Source organism: Salmo salar, chromosome 06, assembly GCF_965601325.2.
Source record: "Salmo salar chromosome 06, fSalSal1, whole genome shotgun sequence".
In the NCBI taxonomy this organism is placed as follows: Eukaryota; Metazoa; Chordata; class Actinopteri; order Salmoniformes; family Salmonidae; genus Salmo; species Salmo salar.
The window spans coordinates 81,604,427-81,622,196 of record NC_138296.1 but is presented as its reverse complement, the minus strand read 5'-3'; the positions used below and the strand labels follow the sequence as shown (position 1 = coordinate 81,622,196).

Sequence of the window (17,770 nt, the reverse complement as noted above, 5' to 3'; positions counted from 1 at the left end):
ACTTTTTCAGTGTCTCTCTGGTTTTATTTGTTTACTTTTCTGTGATATTTTGTTATTTGTGATATTTGCATTTTGATCTGTACAATGTTTGTGTCATGCAATAAATATGCAAATAATCACAAGCGATTGCCAACCATACTATTATCACCGACAGAACAATGAGGCAGATATTTCACCACATGTATAAATGTGAAGCATCTGCTTGGCGTTTCCCTCACTACCAAATATGATAGTTAGAGGAAATCCAGTGGCCTGCAGTGGGAGAAGATGGAACGAGATGGATTTTCGCCGACATTCTGCAAAATTTCTCATCGACTAAACATTTCATCTCAATACAGTTTTCTGTTCCCAAAACTAGAATATGTTACGAACAGAGTGGACTGGTTTTGTAGACTTTAGCTTTTGCCAAAGGTTTAAAAAAATTACGTTGTTTAAAACGAGTGCAAAGGCGAATTGAGTTTTGGACATGCGCACTTTACAGAGTAGACGTTCCCCAACAGAAATATGCAAATATAAATTGTACGCGCCAATAGGATCTTGCTAGCTCGCGCTTGGCTCCGCCCACCTCCTTGTTTGTTCTGCCCACTATGACTAATTTGTTCCCGTTTAAAACGACAGGTTGTGGTGTATCTTGGTTTAGTGGTTTAGCTATACAAACATCTTTGCTACTACAGCAGACAGAAGCAATGAAGACACACGAGACCATGCTTTTTGAAGGCAGTCTGTAGCTAGCAAGTGCTAATGCTAAGCTAACCAGCTAGTAGCTACGTCAGTTGGTGCATCACTAGTCCCGATTTGTCTAACCCAACTCCTACTAAATGTGTGTCCACAGACAGTGAATGCACTAAGGAAGCCACTCCCGAATGACATACTTTAAACAGGTTTCACCTGATAATGTTGACCTAGCTAGCTAGCAACCCACGAGCAACTGGTACGTCTTTCTAAATAACTTTATCAGGCAACCTAGAGGTCGATGTTCGCTAATGGTGGACTCATAGTTATTAGCTAAAAATATTTATCAGTGGTCAAGGACAGGATCAGGTATGGATACGTTACTGAATTTAATCGAACTAATTTGTCATTTGTAGTTGTTAGCTTTAAAAGGTAAACCATATTATAAAACTAAAGAGTTATAACTAGCATCACAAAGCTAACAAATAAAAGTTTTAAACGTTTGGCATCTATCCATTCCTAGTTACTCATGATAGCTAACGTTAGTCAATTACGTTCATATTTGCTAACGTTCATTTATTCATGCCATGATCTAGCTGGTTGTAACTAAATCAGTCTTAACGTCGTGGCTAGTTAGTTAATGATTTATGTAATGTTTTAACTATCAGCTATATATACACATTGAGGATCCAAAGACAGCTTGCTAGGTGCTGTCTTTCATCACATAATTTGACTTCATGCTCCTTTATTGGGTAACTGTAGTCTCATGTAATATACGAAGACTGTTGAAATACACTTCCTACGCCGTATCTACCATCTAGATATGTGCTTATTCACGCTGACTCACTGACATTCTAATGCGTTTACAGATCACAGGTGCACATTGAGTCTCTTCGCAGCTATGGGAAACTCCTGTAGCAACAACCTGGGAATCCCACCAGCAAAAGGGCCTAATGCAGTGGGATGTTCAGATTTCATGATGGATCACACTGTAGAGGTAAACCGTGTTGTTATTTTTGTCATTTTCCTACTAGCTAGGAAAAAGTATCTTTCCCAAATACCAAACCAACTGGTAACAATCATTTAAACTGTCTGTCACCAGGGAACATTCTTTAGGTTATACTATCCATGTGTAGCGTCCGACAATGCTGAAAACCCAGACTGGATCCCTTGTAAAGGATATTTCTATGGGCTTGCAGACTTCATGAAAATCAACAGAGGCCTGAGTGAAAAGATTTTCAATTACCTCTTTGGTAAATACTTTTACCATTTAGTTATTTTAGCTATAGTGATCCTGGAACATCAAAATCAGGTGGGCTAGATTTACAATGTTTTATGTAGTATACAGTAGAGGTTATTAAATCACCAACTGTGCTTGAGTTGTTATAACATGTTGTTTCTGGTGTTTTATAAAGGATCTTTTAAGATACCTGCTGCCCTGAATGGCTCATATAAACAAAATGGGAAGTATCCAGTAGTCATCTTCTCTCATGGACTTGGAGCTTTCAGGTACAAACAGAAGTTTATTGTTCACCTTAAATGTACATCCTCCATTATATGGACATTATATTATGTCATTATATGGACATGATCTTATGCCTCACCTCTTTTCCTCCCAGAACTTTATATTCAGCCATATGCACAGAACTGGCCTCACAAGGCTTCATAGTAGCATCAGTGGAACACAGGTACTCCACACTCTCTACACACACACTGTAAACACAGTCTCTGTCCACTTCATTCATGAAAATAGACTTTGAAAAGCGCTCCCTAATCTAATGGACAGAGGAAGGGATGAGATTCCAGTCGACAGTTAATGTTCTTAAGCTAACAATGACATAGAACTCTCCATAAATACACAGACAGTCGCCCTCGTATAGGCAGCAGGCGTGAGCGGCCTGCCTGTTTATCTCAGGGGAGGAGTGGTACAATGGTACAAACTAGGTCATCACATTTTTATCAGTATGGACTGCTGGTACTATATGGATAGCATAATGGCTGGTCTGTGGCCTAACCCTGTCTGTCATGGGGTTATGGCCTAAAGCCCACCACAGCCTATACAGGTTAAGCTTGCTGCTGTGAACTTCTGTGAATTTCAGCGGCACTGAACTGGCTATTGTGTTGTGTTAAAGATGCAGTTAAATATATTGTCACTCTTGCACCTAACAATGGAATGCAATGGAGCAGAATTGTCTGTTTTCTCTTTCCAAAAGAGTTCAATTGCTATTTTTTACCCTGTAGGCACCTGCAACTTACCACAGATCAGATATATTACACATAAACGAGAATCACTTGCCTCCAACCAAATTCATTTGAATTTGGAATAATTTAGTCTTGAAAGTTTTTGACTTTCAAGTGAAAAACCTCTATTTCAGTTAAGATTGTTTTTTTTTTTGTTCCTGTGCAGTTGTAAATCCAACAAATACACATGTTAACACCAAACGTTTTATCAATCTGTATGAATCTGGTTAGTTTGTCAGCCGTTTTATCAATCTGTAGGAATCAGATTGGTTTGTCAGCTGTTTTATCAATCTGTATGAATCAGATTGGTTTGTTAGCTGTTTTATCAATCTGTATGAATCAGATTGGTTTGTTAGCTGTTTTATCAATCTGTATGAATCAGATTGGTTTGTTAGCTGTTTTATCAATCTGTATGAATCAGATTGGTTTGTTAGCTGTTTTATCAATCTGTATGAATCAGATTGGTTTGTTAGCTGTTTTATCAATCTGTATGAATCAGATTGGTTCGTCAGCTGTTTTATCAATCTGTATGAATCAGATTGGTTCGTCAGCCAAACGAGTGAGTGTGATAACGGAGGTGTTAATGCTATATGTGTTAGGCCTAGATAGACAATCTCTGACTAATGTACAACATTACTGTTTATCCACACTTAATATGTCATATTATATGTATGTATTAATGACATTTCTGTTTATTTACACTTAATATGTCATATTATATGTATGTACAGTACCAGTCAAAAGTTTGGGCACACCTACTCTTTCAAGGGTTTTTCCTTATTTTTCCTATTTTCTACATTGTAGAATAATAGTGAAGACATCAAAACTATGAAATAACACATGGAATCATGTAGTAGTGTTCAACAAATCAAAATATATTTGAGATTCTTCAATGTAGCCACCCTTTGCCTTGATGACAGCTTTGCACATGCTTGGGATTCTCCCAACCAGCTTCATGAGGTAGTCATCTGGAATGCATTTCAATTAACAGGTGTGCTTTGTTAAAAATTAAATAGTGGAATTTCTTTCCTTCTTAATGCGTTTGAGCCAATCAGTTGTGTTGTGACAAGATAGGGTTGGTATACAGAAGATAGCCCTATTTGGTAAAATACCAAGTCCATATTATGGCAAGAACAGCTCAAATAAGCAAAGCGAAACGACAGTCCATAATTACTTTAAGACATGAAGGTCAGTCAATACGGAAAATTTCAAGAACTTTTAAAGTTTCTTCAAGTGCAGTCGCAAGAACCATCAAACGCTATGATGAAACTGGATCTCATGAGGACTGCAAAGTAAAGGAAGACTCAGTTACCTCTGTTGCAGAGGATAAGTTCATTTTAGTTACCAGCCTCAGAAATTGCTGCCCAAATAAATGCTTCACAGAGTTCAAGTAACAGACACATCTCAACATCAACTGTTCAGAGGAGACTGTGTGAATCAGGCCTTCATGGTCGAATTGCTGCAAAGAAACCACTACTAAAGGACACCAGTAAGAAGAGACCTGCATGGGACAAGAACCATAAGCAATGGACATTAGACCGGTGTAAATCTGTCCTTTGGTCTGATGAGTCCAAATGTGAGATTTTTGGTTCCAACCACCGTGTCTTTGTGAGACGCAGAGTAGGTGAACAGATGATCTCTACATGTTTTGTTCCCACCATGAAGCATGGAGGAGGTGTGACGTTTGGGGGTGCGTTGCTGGTGACACTGTCTGTGATTTATTTAGAATTCAAGGCACACTTAACCAGCATGGCTACCACAGCATTCTGCTGCGATATCCCATCTGATTTGCGCTTAGTGCGACTATCATTTGTTTTTCAACAGGACAATGACCCAACACCTCCAGGCTGTGTAAGGGCTATTTGACCAAGAAGGACAATGATGGAGTGCTGCAGCAGATGACCTGGCCTCCTCAATAACCTGACCTCAACCCAATTGAGATGGTTTGGGATGAGTTGGACCGCAAAGTGAAGGAAAAGCAGCCAAGTGCATAGCATATGTGGGAACTCCTTCAAGACTGTTGGAAAAGTGTTCCTCATCAAATTGTATTAGTCACATGCGCCGAATACAACAGGTTTAGACCATACAATGAAATGCTTACTTACGAGCCCCTAACCAACAATGCAGTAAAACATTTTTTTTTTTTAAAGAATAAGAAATTAAAGTAACAAGTAATTAAAGAGCAGCAGTAAAATAACAATAGCGAGACTATACACAGGGGGTACCAGTACAGAGTCAATGTGCGGGGGCACCAGTTAGTTGAGGTAATATGTACATGTAGGTAGAGTTATTAAAGTGACTATGCATAGATAACAACCGAGAGTAGCAGCGGTGTAAAGGGGGAGGGGCATTGCAAATAGTCTGGGTGGCCATTTGATTATCTGTTCAGGAGTCTTATGGCTTGGGTGTAGAAGCTGTTTAGAAGCCTCTTGGACCTAGAGTTGGCACTCCAGTACAGCTTGCCTTGCGGTAGCAGAGAGAACACTCTATGACTAGGGTGGCTTGTGTCTTTGACAATTTTTAGGGCCTTCCTCTGACACCGCCTGGTATAGAGGTCCTAGATGGCAGGAAGCTTGGCCCCAGTGGTGTACTGGGCCGTACGCACTACCCTCTGTCTGCCTTGCGGTTGGAGGCCGAGCAGTTGCCATACCAGGCAGTGATGCAACCAGTCAGGATGCTGTCGATGGTGCAGCTGTAGAACCTTTTGAGAATCTAAGGACCCATGCCAAATCTTTTCAGTCTCCTGAGGGGGAATAGGTTTTGTCGTGCCCTCTTCACGACTTCACCACCACTATTGTGTCATCGACAAACATTAATATTGGTGTTGGAGTCGTGCCTGGCCGTGCAGCCGTGAGTGTACAGGAGGGGAATGAGCACACACCCCTGAGGGGCCCCTATGTTGAGGATCAGCGTGGCGGATGTGTTGCTACCTACCCTTACCACCTGGGGGTGGCCCATCAGGGAGTCCAGGATCCAATTGCAGAGGGAGGTGTTTAGTCTCAGGGTCCTTAGCTTATTGATGAGCTTTGAGGGCACTATGGTGTTGAACACTGAGCTGTAGTCAATGAATAGCATTCTCACATAGGTGTTCCTTTTGTCCAGGTGGGAAAGGGCAGTGTGGAGTGCAATAGAGATTGCATCATCTGTGGATTTGTTAGGGTGGTATGCAAATTGGAGTTAGTATATGGTTTCTGGGATGATGGTGTTGATGTGAGTCATGACCAGCCTTTCAAAGCACTTCATGGCTACAGATGTGAGTGCTATGGGTCGGTAGTCATTTAGGCAGGTTACCTTAGTGTTCTTGGGCACAGGGACTATGATGGTCTACTTAAAACATGTAGGTATTACAGACTCGGAGAGGGTGAGGTTGAAAATGTCAGTGAAGACACTTGCCAGTTGGTCAGCGCATGCTCTCAGTACACGTCCTGGTAATCCGCCTGGCCCTGCGACCTTGTGAATGTTGACCTGTTTAAAGGTCTAACTCACATCGGCTGCGGAGAGCGTGATCACACACTCTTCCGGAACAGCTGGTGCTCTCATGCATGTTTTAGTGTTATTTGCCTCGAAGCGAGCATAGAAATAGTTTATCTCGTCTGGTAGGCTCGTGTCAATGGGCAGCTCTTGGCTGTGCTTCGTTTTGTAGTCTGTAATGGTTTGCAAGCCCTGCCACATCCAACAAGTGTCAGAGCCGGTGTAGTACGATTTGATCTTAGTCCTGTATTGACACTTTGCCTGTTTGATGGTTCGTCGGAGGGCATAGCAGGATTTCTTATAAGCTTCCAGGTCAAGAGTCCCGCTCCTTGAAAGCGGCAGCTCTACCCTTTATCACAATCCGGATGTTGCCTGTATTCCATGACTGCTGGTTGGGGTATGTACGTACTGTCACTGTGAGGATGATGTCATCGATGCACTTATTGATGAAGCCAATGACTGATGTGGTGTACTCCTCGATGCCATCGGAGGAATTCCGGAACATATTCCAGTCTGTGCTAAAAAAACAGTCCTATAGCTTAGCATCTGCTTCATCTGACCACTATTTTATAGACCGAGTCACTGGTGCTTCCTGCTTTAATTTTAGCTTGTAAGCAGGAATCAGGTGCATAGAATTATGGTCAGATTTGCCAAATGGAGGGCAAGGGAGAGCTTTGTATGCGTCTCTGTGTGTGGAGTAAAGGTGGTCCATAGTTTTTTTCCCTCTGGTTGCATATTTAACATGTTGATAGAAATTTGGTAAGAAGGATTTAAGTTTCCCTGCATTAAAGTCCCAGGCTACTAGGTGCGCCGCCTCTGAATGAGCGTTTTCCTGTTTGCTTATGATGGAATACAGCTCATTCAGTGTGGTCTTAGTGCCAGCATCAGTCTGTGGTGGTATGTTGACAGCTACGAAAAATACAGATGATAACTCTAGGTAGATAGTGTGGTCTACAGCTTATCATGAGATACTCTACCTCAGGCAGCAAAACCTCAAGACTTCCTTAGCTATCGTGCATGAAGCTTTTTTGAGAGAATGCCAAGAGCGTGCAAAGAAGGTATCAAGGCAAAGGGTGGCTACTTTGAAGAATCTCAAATATAAAATATATTTTGATTTGTTCCACTTTTTTGGTTACTACATGATTCCATATGTGTTATTTCATAGTTTCTATCTCTTCACTATTATTCTACAATGTAGAAAGTAGTACAAATAAAGAAAAACCCTTGAATGAGTAGGTGTCTTAACTTTTGACTGGTACTGTATGTATGCCATTACTGTTTATTTATACTTAATATGTAATATTACACATGTACTCAAAAAGTTTTCCTATATCCTATTCATTAAAGCACACTTGTGTATTTTTTAAAAGAAAACACTTTTTTCAGATCTCTGTCAGCATTGTACAACAACCGAAAGGATATAATGTCAGTATAGCTGCCGCTGAACGATAGCTATTTGGTGTTTTACTCTAGGGATGAATCTGCATCTGCGACATACTTCTACCATCAAAAGCCTCAAGAGCCTGAGAAAGATGAGGCGTCGTCGCCTAAACCCAACCCTGAGCCCCCAGAGAACCTGGTAGAGGAATGGATGTACTACCGATCTCTGAAACCAGGCGAGAGTGAATTCCCCCTTAGAAATAAACAGGTACACATTGAATATGTCACATACAGTGTAATCATGTGTAGACCCTTTTATCTGCTTGTCTGAGCCATTCCTCAGGACCATACATTTGAGTAATACATTTGTTTTATGAATGTGATATCACTACTGCCATAACATGGAATATTGCATTTGTATTATATTTTTACATTTTAGTCATTTAGAAGATGCTTTTATCCAGAGCGACTTACAGTAGTGAGTGCATACATTTTTGTACTGGTCCCCTGTGGGAATCAAACCCACAACACTGGTGTTGCAAGCGCCATGCTCTACCAACTGAGCCACACTGGACATAATACTCCGCATTGCATTCTGTTAGGAAGAGAATTTCATGTATTTGAGAACTAAGCATAATATTGAACTGTCTATTTCTAGGTGAAACAGCGAGCTGACGAGTGCATAAAGGCTTTGGATACACTCATCCAAATCAACTCAGGAAAAAAGATGGAGAACGTGCTTCAGACAGAGTTTGACTGGACGACTTTGGAGGTGAATATTTGATGTCTTAAATGAAACAATCAGTGACCAGCGGCTTTTGAACCCTTTTGTGTTCTCTGCCGCTGGGAATGGCTAAATTAACTTATTTTAGACAATACTCTGCCTACTCACAACACCACTTGACCCTTTATGTAGAGCAGGTGTTCCCAAACTGGGGTAAGCGAAATACCGTCGGGTGTACGCCAAATAAAAATATGATTCACATAAAAAAATTCAAACAGTCCATTTATATTTTCCAACGGGGCTATACATTTGGGTGAGTTTTCTTTCCGCCCGAGTAGCCTCGTTTCACTGCCAAAAATAAAATTAAACCATCTAGTGTTCAACGAAATAACAACACAATGTCAAATACAGGTAGCCTAGTCAAATAATTAACATCCAATCATATTAACCGTTACTCTCTCGCGGGAATTCCACTAACGGTCCGTATGTAGCCAAATGTAGCTGCTGCTCATTCCGTTTTCTCAAAAATGGATAAATGGTTAAAAAAAGTAAGGCCCGCGTCCATAGAGACATACCAGCTCTACTGGTAGTACTGCTACTACCATCAGTACTACATCTGCACCTGTCGACGACACAAGTTTTTCTGCTTCCACGAGCCCATCCAATGCTAGCATCAGTAATTCTACATTTGTTGTTAGCCCTGCTAGCATGGACACTGACAGTTGTGAATCTGATGCAGCTGAAGAGCTACTGCCCCCTTACCCGGGAAAGCACCTAACAACAGACAGGGACGTTGGACCATCGAAGAGGTGCAAATATGATGAGAACTATATTGATTTGCGGTTCACTTATATTGGGAGTAGTGCCTTTCCTCAGTCACAGTATGTTATATGTGCAAAAGTACTATCTCACAACTCGATGAAACCTTCACTCTTGCGCAGACATTTAAAACAAAACATGCCAATTTGAAAAATAAGCCACAGGAGTTTTTTGAGCGAGAATTAAGACAACTTTCGAGTAGTGAGATATGTATAAAAGCAACAGATACCATTAATAAGAAGGGGCTAGAAGCGTCTTATATGGTAAGCTACCAAGTGGCTAGGACAGGCAAGCCCCATACTATTGTGGAGGACTTAATTCTTCCTGCTGCCGTGTATATGGCTGGGACAATGCTGGGGGAAAAGGCCAAAAAAACTATACAGACAATTCTTCATCAAACAACTTTTTCACGACGCATCAGTGACATGGCAGGAGATGTTTTGAAATAATTATTGTTTCGCATACAAGCCAGTGAATTCTATGCGTTACAGCTGGATGAGTCAACAGATGTGGCGGGCCTGGCTTAGCTCCTGGTATATGTCCGTTACGTTTATGGGAGGTCAATTAAGGAAGACATCCTCTTCTTCAAACCACTGGAAACCAGGACTACAGGAGAGGGTATTTTTTTAAGTACTGGACAGCTTTGTGACATCAAGTGGACTTTGATGGTCAAGATGTGTTGGTATCTGTACTGATGGCGCAAAAGCCATGACAGGGAGACATAGTGGAGTGGTAACGTGCGTGCAAGCAGTTGCTTCCGACGCCACTTCGGTACACTGCAGCATCCACCGAGAGGCTCTTGCTGCCAAAGGAATGCATGACAGCTTGAAAGACATTTTGGACACTACAGTGAAAATGGTTAACTTTGTTAAAGCAAGGCCCCTGAACTCTCATGTATTTTCTGCAATATGCAATGATATGGGCAGCGACCATGTAACGCTTTTACAACATACAGAAGTGAGCTGGTTATCAAGGGACAAAGTATTGACACATTTTTTTAAATTGAGAGACGAGCTTAAAGTTTTCTTGACTGACCATAATTTTCACTTGTCTGACCGCTTGCATGATGACGAGTTTCTCACACGACTGGTCTATCTGGTTGATGTTTTTTCTCGCCTGAATGATCTGAATCGAAGATTACAGGGACTCACCGCAACTATATTCAATGTGCGGGACAAAATTGAGGCTATGATTAAGAAGTTGGAGCTCTTCTCTGTCTACATTAACAAGGACAACACACAGGTCTTTCCATTGTATGATTATTTGTGTGGAAATGAACTCAAGCTTACGGACAATGTCAAATGTGATATAGCGAAGCACCTGAGTGAGTTGGGTGTGCAATTACGCAGGTACTTTCCCGAAATGGACGACACAAACAACTGGATTCTTTATCTCTTTCATGCCCTGCCTCCAGTCCACCATACACTAGGTTGTAGTCATTAAAACTTGTTTTTCAACCACTCCACAAATTTCTTGTTAACAAACTATAGTTTTGGCAAGTCGGTTAGGACATCTACTTTGTGCATGACACAAGTAATTTTTCCAACAATTGTTTACAGACAGATTATTTCACTTATAATTCACTGTATCACAATTCCAGTGGTTCATAAGTTTACATACACTAAGTTGACTGTGCCTCTAAACAGCTTGGAAAATTCCAGAAAATGATGCTATAGCTTTAGAAGCTTCTGATAAGCTAATGGACATAATTTGAGTCAATTGGAGGTGTATCTGTGGATGTATTTCAAGGCCTACCTTCAAACTAAGTGCCACTTTGCACTGGGAAAATTTTTAAAAAATCAGATAAGACCTCTGAAAAGCAATTGTAGACCTCCACAAGTCTGGTTCATCCTTGCGAGAAATTTACAAACGTCTGACGGTACCACGTTCATCTGTACAAACAATAGTACGCAAGTATAAACACCATGGGACCACGCAGCTGTACTACCGCTCAGGAAGGAGACGTGTTCTGTCTCCTAGAGATGAACGTACTTTGGTGCGAAAAGTGCAAATCAATCCCAGAACAACAGCAAAAGACCTTGTGAAGATGCTGGAGAAAACAGTTACAAAAGTATCTATGTCCATAGTGAAACGAGTCCTATATAGACATAACCTGAAAGGCCGCTCAGCAAGGAAGAAGCCACTGCTCCAAAACCGCCATTAAAAAAATCCAGACTACGGTTTGCAACTGTACATGGGGACAAAGATCGTACTTTTTGGAGAAATGTCCTCTGGTCTGATGAAACAAAAATAGAACTGTTTGGCTATAACGACCATCGTTATGTTTGGAGGAAAAATGGGGAGGCTTGCAAGCCAAAGAACACCGTCCAAACCGTGAAGCACGGGGGTGGCAGCATCATGTTGTGGGGTGCTTTGCTGCAGGACGGACTGGTGCACTTCACAAAATAGATGGCATCATGAGGCAGGAAAATGATGTGGATATATTGAAGCAACATCTCAAGACATCAGTCAGGAACTAAAGCTTGGTCGCAAATGGGTCTTCCAAATGGACAATGACCCCAAGCATACTTCCAAAGTTGTGACAAAATGGCTTAAGGACAACAAAGTCAAGGTATTGGAGTGGCCATCACAAAGCCCTGACCTCAATCCTATAGAAGATTTGTGGGCAGAACTGAAAAGGCGTGTGCGAGCAAGGAGGCATACAAACCTGACTCAGTTACACCACCTCTGTAAGGAGGAATGGTCCAGAATTCACCCAACTTATTGTGGGAAGCTTGTGGAAGGCTTCACAAAACATTTGACCCAAGTTAAACAATTTAAAGGCAATGCTATCAAATACTAATTGAGTGCATGTAAACTTCTGACCCACTGGGAATGTGATGAAAGAAATAAAAGCTGAAATAAATAATTCTCTCTACTATTATTCTGACTTTTTACATTCTTAAAATAAAGTGGTGATCCTAACTGACCTAAGACAGGGAATTTTTACTAGGATTGAATGTCAGGAATTGTGAAAAACTGAGTTTAAATGTATTTGGCTAAGGTATATGTAAACTTCTGACTTCAACTGTATGTGCAACCTTTCAAACACACCCTTCTCATTAACCTGTGGTGAGTTATTCACCATTTTTGATGAACAAATTAAGTTTTATATGTAAGATGGCTAAATAAAGAGCAAAATGATTGCTTATTATTATTTGTGCCCTGGTCCTATAAGAGCTCTTTGTCACTTCCTATGAGCCGGGTTGTGACAAAAACTCAGTCATTGTTATGTTTAATGAATGTATTGTATAGTGTGTGTGTGGCAGGCTTACAATGATGGCAAAAACAACATTTGAGAGTGCGCTGACCCTAGAGGGGGTACGCAGCTGGAGGTTGAATGTTTGAACGGGTACGGGACTATAAAAAGTTTGGGAACCTCTGATGTAGAGCAAACTAAAGAAACAGGGCCACCTGTTTTTTATTTTGTTGAATGACAGTTTTTAATAACTGTTTTGACATATTCCTCCACATTGGATAATTAACAGGACCTACAAGTTGTGCATGTTGGCTGAAAGTTCGATTGGTATTCAGTCAACTCGTGTTCAAACTTTTAGTACGATTACTTTTTCTGCTGTTTGAATCATATCCGGTGTTACTGGTAATGAATGACATCACCCTGTATCTTCCTTCTTTCCCAGAACTCTATGGACTTGTGCCGGATAGCGGTGATGGGCCATTCTTTTGGGGGAGCAACAGTGATAGAAGCCCTCTGCAAAGACGTCAACTTCAAGTAAGAGTTACCCCTCTCAATTTCATCACATTCCAAGTCGCTTCAGTTTTCACATTTTCATAACATTTTCCTCTCTCTACTAAAGTCTAATCAATTTCATCAAATGGCACATTAAGGTGAGATGGTTCAAAATGTTTCCTTGGAACATGGTGCTTGAATCAAACCAAATCAAATTGTATTTGTCACATGCATCAAGTGTAGACTTTACCGTGAATTACTTACGATCCTTTTCCCAACAATGCGGTTAAAAAGTAAGAAAATTAACAAATAGATAAAGGTAAATAGTAACACAATAAAACACCAGAGTTGTGAGTTTGATTCCCCCACAGCCCCATATTTTACACTGAAAATAATACACACTATACAGTGTCGCTTTGTATAAAAATATATTCTAAATTAGTGTTTCTTAAACCTCAATGTGATGTTGCAGACCAGTCCCCTGTCATGGAAATTCAACACCTTGTCGTGGAAATTACCACCAGGGACACCTGAAATCAATCTTGAATGAATCATTGTTTATTAACAGCAAGCTGGAGAGGTCACAGTCAAACTTAGATGCATAAAGTACCGGTCTGAAGTGAGCTCTGTCGGCGCAGTCCCGTTTGTTCTCTTATATACTGCTGACACAGACAAGTTATATTTGCATGGTTCATAGGGTTGGTTCCTGCATGTGTCTGGCACTGTCTCCTATCTTAAAGAACATATTCTGGCCATTCTGCCAGATGGTCCTAAGGAGGGGGTGATGTCACCTCGCATATCTTTACCAAGCACAGGCAGGAACCAAAGAGTATTTATGACACGAAAAACAAGATGAACATTTTCAAGGCTGTCTCTTCACACAATAACATTTTCCCATCACATCCCTCAGATGGTTGTTGGCGTACATCAATTAAGTCTGTTTTTCTAGTGCTGGAGAAGTACCTAGCTCTCTTGCTAAATTAACCCAGTGCCGTAAAGTACTTAAGTAGAAATACTTTACAGTACTACTTAAGTCGTTTTTTGGGGTATCTGTACTTTACTATTTATATTTTTGACTACTTTTACTTCACTACCTTCCTAAAGAAAATAATGTACTTTTTACTCGCTACATTTTCCTTGACACACAAAAGTACTCGTTACATTTTGAATGCTTAGCAGGGCAGGAAAATAGTCCAATTCATGCACTTGTCAAGAGAACATCCCTGTTCATCCCGACTGCCTCTGATCTGGCGGACTCACTAAACACAAATGCTTCATTTGTAAATTGTGTCTGAGTGTTGTAGTGCCCATTGCTATCCGTACATTTTTAAACCAAGAAAAGGGTGCCGTCTGCTTTGCTTAATATAAGAAATTTGAAATGATTTATACTTTTACTTTTGATACTTAAGTATATTTAGAACCAAATACTTTTAGACTTTTACTTGAGTAACTTTTTATTAACGTATCTATACTTTTACTCAAGTATGACAATAGGGTACTTTTTCAACCACTGAAATGACTATATTATAATATTGTACCGACCTTAACATAACACCTAGAAACCTCGTCAAGAGGTTCAGATCTCTTGGCATAACAGATAAGATGTTGGGTTGATTGTTGCTGGACCCAGGTTCGAGTCCTGGTTGGGGCACCCCCCGAACTCACAATATTATTTGTATATTTATGTTGATCTCCTCAGGTGTGGCATTGCCCTGGACGCATGGATGTTCCCCCTGGATGAAGAGATCTATGTCAGGGTAAAGCAGCCGATCTTCTTCATTAACTCTGAGAAGTTCCAGTGGGCCGGGAACATCAGTCGCATGAGGAAACTGGACTCCTCCTCCACATCCATGCAGAGGAAAATGATCACCATCAAGTATGGAAAGAAAATACATTCACTGTTACTGAGATGACAATGTGAAAGACGATAGATTAGTAGATTTTGTTTCCACACCTATAGACTGGTTGGTTGTTTAGCAACAAAACCGATCCGTGCGCAACTATGGGGCAAAACAGACACAGTTAGCTTAAATTGTTGTAAGCTATCTTTGGTCTCCAATGTTTATTGAAAACATAAATAAATTTGCAGTCTCAAATACATCGTACAATTGTTGGTTAGCTAGCTAGCGATTTTTTTTGCCATTTAGCGCTGTGGTTCCCTTTTGATTAGCCATATTAGCATTGACATGAAATCAGTCAAAACAAGAGAAGGTATCAAGAACAAGATGAAATTAGCCACTTTCTTGTCATTCTTGCGAGTAATCTGGCTGTCCAGAATCACAACAACCTCTCCCTCAACGTGATCAAGACACGGGAGATGATTGTGGACTACAGGAAAAAGAGGACCGAGCACGCCCCCATTCTCATTGACGGGGCTGTAGTGGAGCATGTTGAAAGCCAAGACAGTCGTGAAGAGGGCACTATTTCCCCTCAGGAGACTGAAAGGTTTGTCATGGGTCCTCAGATCTTCAAAAGGTTCTATAGCTGCACCATCGAGATTATCTTGACTGGTTGCATCACTGCCTGGTATGGAAACCGCTCGGCCTTCCGACCGCAAGGTACTACAGAGGGTAGTACGTACGGCCCAGTACATCACTGGGGCCAAGCTTCCTGCCATCCAGGACCTCTATACCAGGTGGTGTCAGAGGAAGGCCCTAACAATTGCCAAAGACTCCAGCCACGCTAGTCACAGACTGTTCTCTCTGCTACCGCACAGCAACGGTACCGGAACGCCAAGTCTAGGTCCAAAAGACTTCTTAACAGCTTCTACCCCCAAGCCATGAGACTCCTGAACCAATTATCAAAGGCCCCTCTTTTACGCTGCTGCTACTCTGTTTATCATCTATGCAGTCACTTTAACTCTACCTGCATGTACATATTACCGAAATTACCCGGTGCCCCGCACATTGACTCTGTACCGGTACCCCCTGTATATAGCCTCGCTATTGTTATTTTACTGCTGCTCTTTATTTTTTACTTAACACTTTTTTTCGTAACTTCTTAAAGCATTGTTGGTTAATGGCTTGTAAGTAAGCATTTCACTGTAAGGTCTACACCTCTTGTATTCGGCGCATGTGACAAATCAAATTTGATTTGACTCCTGTCCAATGGAAGCATGCAAATCTTTTTCGTGATGTTGTCGGCTCAGCCCTCTCTTTGGTCCAGTTGAGTTGTGCAAGAGAACAAACAAGCACCCTTGCTAAATCTGCTTTCCTGCTGGCCTTTATAACTCGTGTCTGGCACTTACAATGCCACTTCCTGATTTTGAAACCAGTATGGGTACAATAAATACCTCAGTCGTTTATTGCCTTCCAAGGAGGATCTTCTTTTCACTCTTTAAATGGTTTCAGTTCACCATTCAAAGAACACAGTTGCCTCAATTGTTATGTGAGGGGCACATCATGACATTAAAAAATATATATTCTGTAGCTGACCCTGGCATCCAACTTCTTTGTGTTTCTCAGGGGGTTGGGTTAAGAATTGTTTTATTTATTTGATATGAAAATGACAATGGAGTAATCTTATATTCTCTTCTTCCCGCACAGGGGAACCGTTCACCAGAGCTTCCCAGACTTCACCTTTCTGACTGGCAACTGGATAGGGAAGATCCTGAAGCTGAAAGGAGAGCTCGACCCTCAGGTCGGCATTGATCTCTGTAATAGAGCATCACTAGCATTCCTGCAGAGACATCTAGGTAAGGATCTGTACAGAGTTAATTTGATTTGTAAACAAGGGTTGGTTGGTTCAACAGGTGCATCAGACATGTCCAAATGTCATTGTGTGTGTGGAAGCTTTTTTCCTTAGAATATATTTTAATTTGATAAAACAGAGGAATGTGTCAAACGGGTTTGCCTTTGTTTTGCAGGTTTAGATAAAGACTTCAATCAATGGGACCATCTAATAGAGGGCAAGGACCACAACCTCATTCCAGGCACCAATGTTACCGAAATATCTTAGTTCAGTTCCATCTGCGCTATGGACCTCACACAGAGGAATGCATGGTTTCCAGCCAATTCCAAGTGCCAATATTTATTGCACTGAGCCTTGAATGTAGTTTTAATCATGGATATGTCAAACAGAGCACAGTGATTTCTACTACAGTCAGTCTTCACCAGTACATAAATGATGATTGCTTGGAGAGGTATACTGTATCTCCAAGTAATGTCAAGCTAATCAAGTTTTACGGTTTTGTAGGAACACTGCACTCAACAGTATCTTTGTACCTGAACTAATTATGGTTGTAGTGTATAACATTTTACACCTGTATGGGATATTAAGTCAATTTTGAAAAGGCAGGAGTCTTTGGAAATATAATTCCAAGACTTTGTTTATGACGCCTAGATGGTTAATTTATGTATCTAGCATGATTGCACAGATTGATAGAATGTAGCAAAATACTACTTGAAAAGACGCAACAAAAATAGCAAATTGATGATAATAGTCACAAGGATGAGATGTTTGATTCCTTTGAACCAGCTCCATGAATGTGCCTTAATCTACCTGTATTTCCATCCTTTTGGGTCATATTCATTAGGCACTAAAACAACCTGAACTTGTCCAATGAGGACAACTCATTTCAGTTCTGTTTGGCACAAATACAGCCCATGATCACTCAAACGTATCAACTTCATTTCCATGTGTTTCAATTCGTACACTACTGTAATCCAATGCATCTGATTTGTATACAACTATAAAATGATGGATACTGAGTCCGTGATCAATTATTCTGTGGGGAGAAATGACCAATGTGAAGATTATGAACTCTTTGTAGT

General features: G+C 40.8%; 1 protein-coding gene across 2 annotated transcripts; it reads left to right on the top strand.

The window, feature by feature from the left end:
- The first annotated feature begins 645 nt into the window (after window positions 1–645).
- On the top strand, window positions 646–17,707 carry LOC106608114 (platelet-activating factor acetylhydrolase). 2 transcript variants are annotated; one of them, XM_014205832.3, is made up of 11 exons: window positions 646–1,041; window positions 1,542–1,669; window positions 1,775–1,925; window positions 2,088–2,181; window positions 2,292–2,360; window positions 7,858–8,032; window positions 8,423–8,536; window positions 12,949–13,040; window positions 14,698–14,874; window positions 16,544–16,692; window positions 16,864–17,707. In XM_014205832.3, the coding sequence occupies exons 2-11, from the start codon at window positions 1,574–1,576 to the stop codon at window positions 16,953–16,955; spliced, it is 1,209 nt and encodes a 402-aa protein (XP_014061307.1). In that variant the 5' UTR covers window positions 646–1,041; window positions 1,542–1,573; the 3' UTR covers window positions 16,956–17,707. The 2 variants fall into 2 exon arrangements, with proteins under 2 accessions (XP_014061307.1, XP_014061308.1); XM_014205833.3 differs by having other exon boundaries at window positions 647–931.
- The last annotated feature ends 63 nt before the right edge of the window (window positions 17,708–17,770 follow it).

What these genes read in the sequence shown, in the direction of transcription:
- LOC106608114 (XM_014205832.3), top strand. Translation starts at nt 1,574, where the DNA reads ATGGGAAACTCCTGTAGCAACAACCTGGGAATCCCACCAGCAAAAGGG. An exon ending in GATTTTCAATTACCTCTTTG is followed by an intron (nt 1,926 to 2,087) that starts GTAAATACTTTT and finishes TGTTTTATAAAG; the next exon opens with GATCTTTTAAGATACCTGCT. An exon ending in TTGACTGGACGACTTTGGAG is followed by an intron (nt 8,537 to 12,948) that starts GTGAATATTTGA and finishes CTTCTTTCCCAG; the next exon opens with AACTCTATGGACTTGTGCCG.